A 13,550-nucleotide genomic window follows, 5' to 3' on the forward strand; every position below is an offset into this window, starting at 1 on the left:
CTCACCAAACATAATACCCCTTTTTGGTGGTACTCATATTATCAGAAATGTGTAAACATTTTCCCTTGCCTCAATCATGTAACGTGTGGCCCTATTGGAAAACACGGTTGTCTCTTCACCGTCGACACAGGAGTCAGTATCCGTGTCGGCGTCTGTATCTGCCATCTGAGGTAACGGGCGCTTTAGAGCCCCTGACGGCCTATGAGACGTTTGGACAGGCACAAGCTGAGTAGCCGGCTGTCTCATGTCAACCACTGTCTTTTATACAGAGCTGACACTGTCACGTAATTTTCAACAGTACATCCACTCAGGTGTCGACCCCCTAGGGGGTGACATCACTATTACAGACAATCTGCTCCGTCTCCACATCATTTTTCTCCTCATACATGTCGACACAAACGTACCGACACACAGCACACACACAGGGAATGCTCTGATAGAGGACAGGACCCCACTAGCCCTTTGGGGAGACAGAGGGAGAGTTTGCCAGCACACACCAAAGCGCTATAAACTGTATAGGGACAACCTTATAATAAGTGTCTATCCCTTATAGCTGCTTATATATATTTTTAGCCAAATAAGTGCCCCCCCTCTCTGTTGTACCCTGTTTCTGTAGTGCAGTGCAGGGGAGAGTCTGGGAGCCTTCCTACCAGCGGAGCTGTGAGGGAAAATGGCGCCGTGTGCTGAGGAGATAGGCCCCGCCTCCTTCTCGGCGGGCTCTTCTCCCGCTTTTATCTGGAAAACTGGCAGGGGTTAAATACATCCATATAGCCCAGGGGCTATATGTGATGTATTTTTTGCCATAGGAGGTATTTACATTGCTGCCCAGGGCGCCCCCCCCCAGCGCCCTGCACCCTCAGTGACCGCAGTGTGAAGTGTGCTGGGAGCAATGGCGCACAGCTGCAGTGCTGTGCGCTACCTTAATGAAGACAGGAACGTCTTCTGCCGCCGATTTCTGGACCTCTTCACTCTTCAGCATCTGTAAGGGGGCCGGCGGCGCGGCTCCGGGACCCATCCAGGCTGTACCTGTGATCGTCCCTCTGGAGCTAATGTCCAGTAGCCAAGAAGCCCAATCCACTCTGCACGCAGGTGAGTTCGCTTCTTCTCCCCTTAGTCCCTCGATGCAGTGAGCCTGTTGCCAGCAGGTCTCACTGAAAATAAAAAACCTATTTAAACTTTTACTTCTAAGCAGCTCAGGAGAGCCACCTAGCCTGCACCCTTCTCGTTCGGGCACAAAAATCTAACTGAGGCTTGGAGGAGGGTCATAGGGGGAGGAGCCAGTGCACACCACCTGATCCTAAAGCTTTACTTTTGTGCCCTGTCTCCTGCGGAGCCGCTATTCCCATGGTACTTTCGGAGTCCCCAGCATCCACTAGGACGTTAGAGAAATTATCCCTTGTTGCTACTATTGTAGACTTCCACCAATGGCATTATGCAAGTGCGTAACCTTGTACTGTATTTATATTGTAGTTTTTGTATTAGCATTGTTTGTGCACTTTTATTCATTACTTATTGTATCACAGGTGTCAGTCTTCATGACTGGTATTACAAGACCTGAGAAGGAACGTGTTCAAACTAGAGATGAGCGGGTTCGGATGTAACGCCAGAATTAACGCCAGTTCGGTTTTATCTAGATTTTTTCTATTGGCTATCCGAAACACGTGACATCCGTGAGCCAATAAGATGCCGTTTTGAGAACCGAGTAAATCCGAGTAAAAACGAACCCACTCATCTCTAGTTCAAACCTGAAGAGATGTAGATATGTATATGTATATACATGCATGCACAAACTACTACGTATATAACATGCTGGTTTTGCAATATAAAACTAGAAAATGAATCACAGGCTGTGGATGAAGCATATTAGTAAATGTGTTTGTGTTACACATAGTATAGATTGGGCTAGACCTACCAAAGCTATACTGGTTAACTGCTATCTGCTGTTAAACAACAGTTTCCCTGCGAGTACCACATACAGAAGGCATCATCCCCAGGTTAGAAGTAGACCGATTAACCTTCCAGCATTGTCTGTGTATCAGCTAGTTGTAATACCACTTCACTGTATACATGACCAAATGGTAAGAACTCATTGCACTAAGTAACAACACTCCTAATATCAAGAATTTACACAACTAGCTGCCACAATTGTACTCCATGTAATAGATGTATACACGGGGAAGTTATGTGAATGATATGGGAGGTTAAAATCAATTTAGTGCAGACACAACAGAAGACACAACATGTAAGGTTCTTATTTATTTCCAGTTTCTGTGAAAAGAGGTTTGGGGGAAATTTGTATGTCAGAATCATTAAATACTTAATAAAGAAAGCAAACAGTATTTACAAATTTCATTCATCCTTGGTTTGTTTTATAATTACAAGACCCTCCAAAACATTTTGGAAGGCCAAATAACCAAAAGGCTTTGCTTTCTCTATAAATACAGAATTTGCTAGGGTTGAGAGATGCCTCTTTCCAACACATGGTGATCTGAATAGAAATAAAATCTTTTCTAACTCCGTTGAGAAGGGAGATTTATAACCACAAAAAAAAAAAAAAAATAAAAAAGGAAAAAAAAAAACAACAAAACACAATAATCTCAGCTGTTGGTAGTCGAACAAACACCAAGTTGGATTATTTTAAATCAATAAGAAGTTCATCGGATTATTAAAAAAAAAAAAAAAAAAAAATTAAGGAAAAAAAAAAAAAAAAAAAAAAAGGATAAACCTGTCTGTGTCCTGAACTCCGGGTGAGCTTGACACCAGAACACAAGATTCAAAGGAGGCTTGCTGCCATCTTCAAACCAAGAACAATTTGTAATAATTATATATATATTTATATATATATATTTATATATCTATATTTCAGCCATAAAGAGCAACAGAAGCTCAAGTGCTCCGTCCCACTGAAGCATGGAGGCTCCATCTGCTCTTTTAAAAATCATGTCTGCAAGAGTGAAAGGTCTGCATGTGCCCCAACCTGTGTGATGGAGAGTAGAGGGAGAAGGAAGGACACAGGCTCTCCGCCATTCCCTTCAGCAGTCCCAAAATACCTCAAGCACTCTTATTAAAGTGAAACACCCCCCCCAAAAAATTGTTGCATTAAAAAAAACAAAAAAACCCCACCAATCTTTGCAGTCTGCCCATGTCCCAGGCTCCCTCTTATTAACAGCCTGCAAACTTCAGACTTTCTGCCCTTTAATTCCTTTGCGCCAGACAATCTCACCACGCAATGCCAGGCTTCATTCAGTCAATATTTTCTCATAAATGCAAAGTCATTAGGATTTGTGTTTTTCTCTTTTTTCAAAGTCATTCAGGAAACGGGGGGAGGAGGGGAAAAAACAAAAAACCGGAAGCCCCAAGGAAAACCGAGAGCAAGCATTTGGGCAAATGTCTAGTCTTTATGATCATTATCAGACTCGTCTTCTGCTTCCCTCAGCCATGTAAAGAAAGCGGTGACAGATTTCAGGGCGACACCTTTCCCTTGTTGCTCTGCTGGGTCCTTGCTTGATTCCCACTTATAAAATGGTTCTTCTTTTATCACATCTTCATCGTACAGAGCATCAAAGAACATCCTCAAAAGGTCTAGTTGGAAACCATACAAGACTGGTCAATAGAGAATGGTAAAACAAACCACACAAATTAAAACATTTGTAATATATAAAGTGCCTAATACAGAATATTGTCACCACACTTTCAAGATGCAGCAATTAAACATGTTCCTTAATAAAGGCAAACAAACAAAAACCTCTAAGATTTGATAAAAACCCTTACAAGATTTGGATAACAAGAGAATGCAAGGTTTAGTCCAGGGACCTATATCCAGCACATGTCCAGCTGATCTGAGCACCTAATTCAGACCTGATCGCAGCAGCAAATTTGTTAGCTCATAGGCAAAACCATGTGCACTGCAGGGGGGCGGCAAATATAACATGTGCAGAGAGAGTTAGATTTGGGTGGGGTGTGTTCAAACTGAAATCTAAATTGCTGTGTAAAAATAAAGCAGCCAGTATTTACCCTGCACAGAAACAAAATAACCCACCCAAATCTAACTCTCTCTGCAAATGTTATATCTGCCTCCCCTGCAGTGCACATGGTTTTGCCCATTAGCTAACAAATTTGCTGCTGCGATCAGGTGTGAATTAGGCCCTGAAACTATAAACAGCAATTAGATAGGTCATGAATGTCTTTATTAGCCTAGAAGCATAAGCATTTACACAGATATCCGTCCCCCACCCAGGAGAGAGGATGATTCTTGACCAACACCTAGCAAATGGACATGGTCTACAGTAGGGAAGCCAATCCCGGGCCCTTTTTTCAATCCCGGTATCGGGATTGAAAAATGGTCAATCCCGGGATTCCCGGGATTGGCTTTAGACTGTGTCCGGCCGCCCCCCAACGCCCCGCCCCTCCCGCAGACATAAAAAAAACCCGTACCTGCACAGCCAGGTAGCGGGTGATGAGGAGCCGGCGGGTGAGTGCAGCGGAGCCGGCGGGTGAGTGTAGGCGAGCCGAGAGGAGGCAGCGGGTGAGTACAGGGTGAGCCGGGAGGAGGCGGCGGGTGAAGACCGCCGTACTTTCCGTCTCGGCGGCTGCTGAAAGCGCAGCGTGACCTCACAGTCACAGGTCACGCTGCGCAGGGGGAGACAGGAGGAGGGAGCCGGGCAGCATCTGAGCGTCCTAAGGACGCTTAACGCTGATCCCTCAATCCCCGGATTGAATCCCGGCGTTTTTGGGCCTAAATCCCAGGATCCTGCCGATCCCGATCCCGGGATTGGCCTCCCTAGTCTATAGGTGCACTGTATCATCGGTTAAGATGGCCATCCAATGAAAGATAATCATGCATATCAGCTGATGAAACAACTGTTCTGCACAAACATTCAGTGCATGGTACCGAACGATAAATGGTTCACAGCTGAAATCAACCTAGATCGATTGGTTATCAAACAAGTCAGATTCAGCAGACTCGGGCAGTGGAAAGAGACAGTCCCCATCTATCCTGCACTGTATGGAGGGGGCTTGGATCAGCAGGCAGATATTCCTCCCCACATCCATGTCGGATGCACTAAAAAATAATCCCAACTGTGGTAATAGATGCCACAAAAAAAATGAAAGTACAGTGCAATATTCTAGTTTGTAAAACAGATAACAGGCATAATTGTATGCTAGGGAACAATGCACACCCAATGTTCTATGTGTAACACGCTACAGTACTGTACATAAGATAGTTATGAGTAAGGACATAGCAAGACGCAAGTATTCAAAAATACCTCTTCAGCCTAAACATGTCTAATGGGCCCTACACATATAAAGATCCGCCGCCGAGCTGCCTGACAGGGGGGGTATGGGGGCTTACAGTGACGGCGGGAGTAAGGACACACTTGAAGGAAGGAACATAACGAGGGGCAAGATTCACACACCAGCACACCAATAACAAAACAGCAGCAGTCTGTTAACAATACAGCAACAGCTCGACATAAGAGAAAATCTGCACAAAAGTGAACGCACTGAAGCGGGTGCCCAATATCCCTTATGAACTACAAGAAAAGGATTTACTGGTAGGTAATTAAAAGCCTATTTTCTCTAGCATCCACAAGGGATATTGGGGAATTACTATGATGGGGATGTCCCAAAGCTTACAGAACGGGCGGGAATGTGCAGAGACGCTTGCAGCATCGCCTGCCCAAACTGGGTATCCTATCTGGCCAGGGTATCAAGCCTGTAGAACTTCACGAAGGTGTTCTTCCCCGACCAGGTAGCAGCTCGGCATAGTTGCAAGGCCGAGACCCCACCAATCTTGTAGAGTGGGCCTTCAGAGACTGTGGAACAGGTAAGGCTGCCGACAAATAGGCCTGTTGGATAGTAAGTCTAAGCTAACGAGCAATGGACTGCTTAGAAGAAGGCAACCCTTTTTCTGCGCATCATATAGCTCGAAGAAGGAATCCGTCTTTCTGATCCGAGCCATCCTCTTGACATATATTTTCAAGGCTCGCACAGCATCCAATGCCTCTGCAGGAGCAGAAGTGCCGGAACCACAATAGGTTGATTCAAATGGAACGCAGAGACGACCTTCGGCAGGAACTGCTGCCTAGTCTTGAGCTTCGCTCTGTCCGTGTAAATGACCAAGTAGGGACTTTTACACGATAAGGCCCCCAATTCCGAGACACGCCGAGCAGAAGCCAGGGCCAATATCACCACTGTCTTCCATGTGAGGTACCTATCTTCTACAGTCATCAGAGGTTCAAACCAGGAGGACTGTAGAAATTCCAACACTACATTCAAATCCCAGGGTGCTGTGGGCGGCACAAAAGGAGGTTGTATGTGAAGTACCCCCCCTCTCCCCCCTTGCAAGAAGGTCTGAACTTCTGGCAACACTCAATTTCTACTGGAAGAAAATGGAGAGAGCTGAAATCTAGACCTTAATGGAACCCAGACATAAACCCTTATCCATACCAGCCTGCAGGAAACATCCCAAGTGGAACTCCGCAGGCGGATATGTGCGTTCCTCACACCAAGAGACATATCCTCCAGATATGATAGTGTTTTGACGTCACAGGTTTCCTGGCCTGAACCATGGTAGCAATAACCTTCTTGAAAAGGTCCTTGTGAGCTAGGATGTTCTGCTCCACCTCCATGACGTCAAACGAAGTCGCCGTAAGTCCGGGTAGACGAACGGTCCTTGTTGAAGATCTCTTTTTATTGGCAGAGGCCAAGGGTCTTCGACGGACATGTCCAGTGGATTCGCGTATCACGCCCTCCGAGGCAATTCGGATTGCCTGGACTCCTAGATTCCTGATTCACTTTAGCACCATTGGGAGCAATGACATCGGAGGAAACCGGTAGACCAGCCGGTAAGGCCAAGGCGACGTCAGTGCATCTACTGCCCTTGTCTGAGGGTCCCTGGTTTGTGAGCAATACCAGCGAAGTTTCATGTTGAGTCGAGAAGCCATCATGTCTATTTGTTAGAAGCCCCACCGGTCGATGATCTGCTTTAACAACTGATGGTGGAGCCCCCACTCTCCCGGGTGGAGACCATGACGATTCAGGAAGTCAAGAAGGGGAATACCCAGTAACAGGATCCAATTCCTCCTCCTGTATCTCCTCAACAGAGTCTGAGAGTAAAGCAGGTAACCCACGTTTTTGTGGTCCTGATCTAGAGAGGGGGGACTAGGTTTTTTGAGTATTAGCACGTAGCCAGGAAGGCTCTTGACCCTCACCCCCCCCCCCCCCCCCCCCGCCTCACTGAGTTGTGAGGACTGGCTGCATTGTTCATATGTTATGAAACTAGATTTAGAGGGGGAGAATCTGGTGCGACATACACTGCATAACTGGTGTTTTACCATGTTTACACAGCAAACATTTATATACACACAGACAAGTAATATAATAGCAAGCCTGCCCTTACTGCATGCGAGAGGGAGAAAGAGAGAAGGGAACAGCACACCCAAGCTAAAGAGTCCCAGTGAGGCTGCAAGCTGTTACTCCAGTGTTACACCGTGATATATTAGTCCTTTTCAGGACACATTGTGTACAATAGCGGCTCTCCCCCTTTGCTACAACCATGTACCAGTTTTCCTGCGTATCCTGAGTGTCTGGAGTAGCTGTGTGTGCCTGCTGCTGCAAGCATAGGAAGGTGCCAAAACACACCTGGTCTCACTCTGAGGAAGCTCCGCCCCCTGTAACAGTGACAGAGCTTCAAAGATATTTATACTGGCAAAGTCTCCATACAAGTGTAAAACATCACAGCAAGCGTTAGTTTTCACTACCGCTGCCAGTGTACACAGGGGGGCTATAGCTGGTCCCCCCCACCCCCCCGGGAGGGTCCCGTATGCCACCCCTGCATTTTTGCAGCACCAAGAACCGGAGGACACCCCTAGCAAGGCCCCCGGTTTCTACTCAGCACTGTCGCCACCTTCAGGCAATGTTAGGGGGGTGTGCGGCATGCTGCGATTGTGACCGCTAAGGTGCAGTGCCCCGCTGTACAACAACCTCTCAGGATGGTGGTCCTGCAGTGGGGAAGCGGCTCTGACACCTTACAGAGGCCGGTGACCGCACCCCGCCCTAGGCCAACACAGTGACAGCCTTCCACGTGAGGAACTTGACCTCAACCTCTGGTAGAGGCTCGAACCAATCCGATTGGAGGAACTGTAACACCACGTTAAGACCCCAGGGTGCCGTTGGCGGCACAAAGGGAGGCTGGATGTGCAGAACCCCTTTCAAGAAAGTCTGAACCTCAGGGAGGGAAGCCAGTTGTTTCTGGAAGAAATGGATAGGGCCGAAATGTGGACCTTTACGGATCCCAACCTCAGGCCCATATCCACACCTGCTTGTAGGAAGAGGAGAAACCGTCCCAGTTGAAACTCCACAGTAGGAAACTTCTTGGATTCACACCAAGATACATACTTTTTCCAAATGCGATGGTAATGTTTAGACGTTACTCCTTTCCAAGCCTGTATCAGGGTAGGAATAACCTTGTTCAGAATGCCCCTCCGAGCTAAGATCTGGCGTTCAACCTCCGTGCCGTCAAACGTAGCCGGGGTAAGTCTTGATCAGCGAACGGCGCCTGCTGCAGCAGGTCCTCCCAAAGAGGAAGAGGCCTCGGATCTTCCAGCAGTAGATCCAGAAGATCTGCATACCAAGCCCTTCTTGGCCAGTCCGGAGCAATGAGGATTGCTTGAACTCTTGTTCTCCTTATAGAGCTTTAGAATCCTTGGAATTAGTGGAAGTGGAGGAAACACGTACACAGACTGAAAGACCCACGGAGTTACCAGGACGTCCACCGCCACTGCTTGCGGCTCTCTTGACCTGGAGCAATACCTCCGAAGTTTTTTGTTGAGTCGGGAGGCCATCATGTCTATTTGAGGAACCCCCCAAAGATTTGTCACCTCCGTGAACACCTCCGGATGGAGGCCCCACTCTCCTGGATGGATATCGTGTCTGCCGAGGAAGTCCGCTTCCCAGTTGTCCACTCCCGGAATGAAAATTGCCGACAGTGCTAACGCGTGTTTTTCTGCCCAGAGGATGATTGTCACCTCTGACATTGCAGCTCTACTCTTTGTTCCGCCTTGTTGGTTTATGTAGGCCACTGTCGTTACATTGTCTGACTGCACTTGAATGGGTCGATCTCGCAGAAGATGTGTCACTTGGAGAAGACCGTTGTATACAGCTTAGATCCTGAATGTTTATTGGAGGACTGGATTCCAGACTTGACCACCTTCCTTGGAAGGTTTCCCCTTGAGTGACTGCGCCCCAGCCCCGGAGACTTGCATCCGTGGTAAGAAGGACCCAGTCCTGAATCCCGAACCTGCGGCCCTCGAGAAGGTGAGGCAATTGTAGCCACCAGTGGAGTGAAAATAGGATTTTGGTACTTACCAGGTAAATCCTTTTCTTTGAATCCATAGGGGGCACTGGAGTACTCTTGGGATATGGACGGTGCGTAGCAAAGGAAGGCACATTTAAATATTTAAATGAGCAACCCTCCACTTCCCTCCTCCATACTCCCAGGACCTTCAGTGTTTTTTACTGAGCCGAATAGGAGCGACAGAGAAGTGAACAATGGAGAATTACTTACATTATAAAATAACTGACAACAATAAAGTTGACACATAACGTTACTGACAACTAAACAGTTGACACTATAACCGATAGAACTTGAAAGTTTAAACCAGTCGGTGAGAATGTGTTACCATAAGATCCCCTGAACTTACCACAAACCAGGTAAAACTGCTCTGGGTGGGCGTCCAGTGCCCCCTATGGATTCAAAGAAAAGGATTTACCTGGTAAGTACCAAAATCCTATTTTCTTTTTCATCCACTAGGGGTCACTGGAGTACTCTTGGGACGTACCAAAGCTTCCCCCGTGGGCGGGAGAGCTGTTTGGCACCTGTAACACTAGGCGGCCAAAGCTATAAGCTGATGCCGCAACGTATCAAACTTGTAAAAGCGCACCAACGTGTGCACTGCTGGCCATGTAGGCGCACGGCAAAACTGCGTCGTAGAAGCCCCACGACCAGCTGCCCATGAAGTTCCCACAGAACGTGTGGAATGAGCTGTTACTAATGGAAACAGCTGTAACCTAGCATGAAGATAAGCTTGACGTATGGTCAGTTTAATCTATATGAATAAGATCTGCTTAGAAGCTGGCCAACCCAGCTTGGCCGCATCAACGTATTCATCTTACGAAATGTAGACGTTCGGGATACATAAACGCGTAATGCGCGTACCACAACCAAAGTTTCATTATTTCCTGTTAACACAGGACCTACTATTGGTTGATTGAACTACTATTGGTTAATTGATGTGAAAAGATGACACTATTTTTGGCAAGAAAGCGGGATTGGTCCGAAGATACGCTCTGTCATCATGAAACATTAAATACGGTGGCTTGCATGACAAGGCACCCAAAGTTGAAACACGACTTGCCGAAGCTAGGGCTAGAAGAAAAATAGTTTTCCAAGTGAAAAACTTAATATTCACTTGTTGTAAGGGTTCAAAATATGAAAACTGTAAGAAATCTAAAACCAGCTTCAAGCCCCATGGCGCTGTAGGTGGAATGAATGGAGGCTGTACTCTGAGGACACCTTGCAGAAAACGGTGTACAGACGGCAATAGAGCCAAACGTTTTTGAAATTAAATTGACAAAGCAGATACCTGCACCTTTAGTGTAGATAAACGCAGTCCTCCATCTAACCCCGTCTGTAGAAACAACAAAAGACGGAATAACTTGAAAGATGATGTCGGAAACTTCCAAACATCCCACCAACCTATATAGGCACGCCATATTCTGTAATAATGAGCTGCCCTAACCGGCTTCCTAGCTCATAACATGGTTGGTATAAATTTTCCTAAGAGTGTGGTCTCAATAGCCGCCCCGTTAAACGCCGCCGCGCTAACTCGGGGAGCGGACAAACACCTCGGGGCGGCAGCGGAAGCTGGCCGCCCCGCTCACATACCTGCACGTAGTAGCTGCTGGCCCTGGTATGTTAAGTTGTTTGGTCCTGAATTGGACGCATGGATTGCTGAGGCTACGGGAGGAAAGTCTGTTTTCTTACCATTGCCTCTACCGGTAGCAAGAAGGAGGTACGCTGGACCTGCGAGTAGACTGCGGAGATCCGAGAACCAAGCTCTCAGAGACCAATGAGGCGCTACTAGTATGACTATGGCGGACTTTCTTGTGATCCGTTTTAGCAACCAAGGGGAGGAGTGGAAACGGTGGAAATAGATACACGAGGCTGTACAGCCACGCGATTGTGAGCATCCGCCGCCACTGCCGTTGGATCTTGCGTTCTGGACACATACTGGGCGTTTGGTGATTGTGGCGAGATGCCATCAGATCCACTTGAGGGTAACCCCACCTCTGGAACAACATGTGAAACACCTTTGGATTTAATGCCCATTCTCCTGGATGAAAATCCCGACGGCTGAGATAATCTGCCTCCCAGTTGCCCACTGCCGGAATGAACACTGCCGACAATATCACTTGGTGATGCTCGGGCCAAATGAGGATTCGAGCTACTTTCCGCATTGCCATGCGGCTTCTCGTTCCTCCTTGTTTGTTGTATGCGACCGTCGTCGCGTTGTCTGACTGCACCTGGACAGACTGAGACCGAAGCATGTGCACTGCTTGTCGGAGCGCATTGTAAATTGCCCGTAGTTTCAGGACATTTATAGACAGCAATCTTTTGTGATCCGCACAGAGACTCTGGAGCTGGTAATTTTGAACTACAGCTCCCCAACCTCTGAGTCTAGAGTCCGTCATTAGAACTATCCAATGACCGGCGCTGAATTGTTTTCCTGCGGTTAGATTGTGTACTTTGAGCCACCAGATTAGAGATACTCTGGCCCGTGGCGACAACCTCACCCTGTGGTGAATCTGCAGATGCGAGCCCAACCACTGTGCGAGCACCTCCAGTTGAAAAGGACGTGAGTGAAATCTTCCGAACTGAATCGCTTCGAAAGCCGTCACCCTTGTGCCTAAGAGGCGAATGCACAAATGTACCGAGACTGTGCGTGGCTTGAGCACGAATTGTCTGTACTTTATGTTTTGGTAGGTAATTTCTTTGATCTACCGTATCGAGAATCATTCCTAGGAATTTAAGTGATTGAGACGAATTCAGAAGTGATATCTTGAATCTGACAATTCCACCGTGTTGAACTAGGTCATTGTACGTTAGTAGTATTTGTTGAACTAGAGCTGTGATGAGAAGGTTATCTAAGCACAGAACCATTATCACCAGCCGGGATCTGAGAATAACTTATCCCAGACATCACCCCTGTGACAACCCGAGGCGCTGATGAGAAACCAAACAGGAGAGTTTGAATGATGGACTGCCAACGTCTAAGTATGCCAGATGTAGTGGCAAAATTTTGAACACGCAAAAACGCATTCTTGACTTCTAGGGAGAATATGATTTCAATGGTTGTAAACCTGCAATCACTGACCGCATAAATTCCACTGATTGAGCCACTTTTGGTATATAACAGTCGGCCGGGTGCGGTACTACAAACAAAATTGTAATACCTTGAATCTAGGAGCCACTGAATTGCGGTCTACAGAACTGCCTTTTTGTCTTCTGACACAGGCCGGCTAGTCTTGGATGTAGCCTTGACAAACCACAACAAAGGTGGTAGACAATGGAACTCTATGTGTGATTGAACACTAATTATGTAACCGCCGATCTGTAACCGCAGATCTGTGGATTTCAGTAATAATGTCGAATGAGACATCCGAAGAATTGCTTGCCCAAAAGACGAAACAAGACAATTAAAAAACCTTGCCATGCCATTGGCTTGGCAGCAGCCATTCTGTCTGAACGACGGTTAAACCACCTTCTCGAGCACGTGTCGTGTGTTGTAGTACAACTGGAAAAGACTGAGGTTTAAAAGATTTGAACCCTGGTGCAGTTTTCCTTGTAAGAACTGGTGTGGCAATGGCTGTAAATAGACTCTCACACCGGAGCGTAAGAACTGAAACGTTCTAATTTAGGAGTAAAGAACACATTTTCGTGTAAGGCCACGCAAAGCGTCTCAACTACACAGAGTGATGATGGACTACGAGAACTAACATGGCTGACAGCTATAGCAGACATGCGTAAATTCTCAGGCGATATACCAATGTAAGTAACAAGCCGTCGAAACTGATTTGAGGCCAGAACTGGCTATTAACTACGTCTGCGACTATAATGTCGGTAACCCAAACCCCAACTACAGCATAACCATTGTCTTTAGCATAGGTGGAATGTCCACACTGACTAGTTATTAAGTGTAGGTGCAGGCGGGACCAAGACAGTTTTGACACCAAGAAATGCTGTCATAGCCTCTGGTATATTGAATGGCTTAATAATAGAATTAGAACTATGAACACACACACACACACACACACACACACCGCACAGGTGCTCGCTGCGTTCTATCGTATAGGAACGCTTGCATCTGAACTAGGTTCCTTAGTGGCATTAAAAACTCAGAACCTTGCGTCTGGCATTGAATATTTTTGTACCACACAGCCGATGTTAGCATGCGCCCTTGATGGGTACTGTTTTCTTATTATATATT

General features: G+C 46.8%; 1 protein-coding gene across 10 annotated transcripts in view; it reads right to left on the minus strand.

Moving 5' to 3' along the window:
- Positions 1–2,243: 2,243 nt before the first annotated feature.
- The window catches only part of EIF4G1 (eukaryotic translation initiation factor 4 gamma 1), a 214,652-nt gene continuing 203,345 nt past the window's right edge, over positions 2,244–13,550 (minus strand). For all 10 annotated transcript variants that reach the window (XM_063916617.1, XM_063916616.1, XM_063916615.1 and 7 more), the window contains one exon: positions 2,244–3,582. In XM_063916617.1, coding sequence (XP_063772687.1) covers positions 3,392–3,582 — 191 coding nt within the window. In that variant the 3' untranslated portion in view covers positions 2,244–3,391. The remainder of the gene's footprint in view (positions 3,583–13,550) is intronic.

This window comes from Pseudophryne corroboree, chromosome 4 (assembly GCF_028390025.1).
Source record: "Pseudophryne corroboree isolate aPseCor3 chromosome 4, aPseCor3.hap2, whole genome shotgun sequence".
NCBI classification, from domain to species: domain Eukaryota; kingdom Metazoa; phylum Chordata; class Amphibia; order Anura; family Myobatrachidae; genus Pseudophryne; species Pseudophryne corroboree.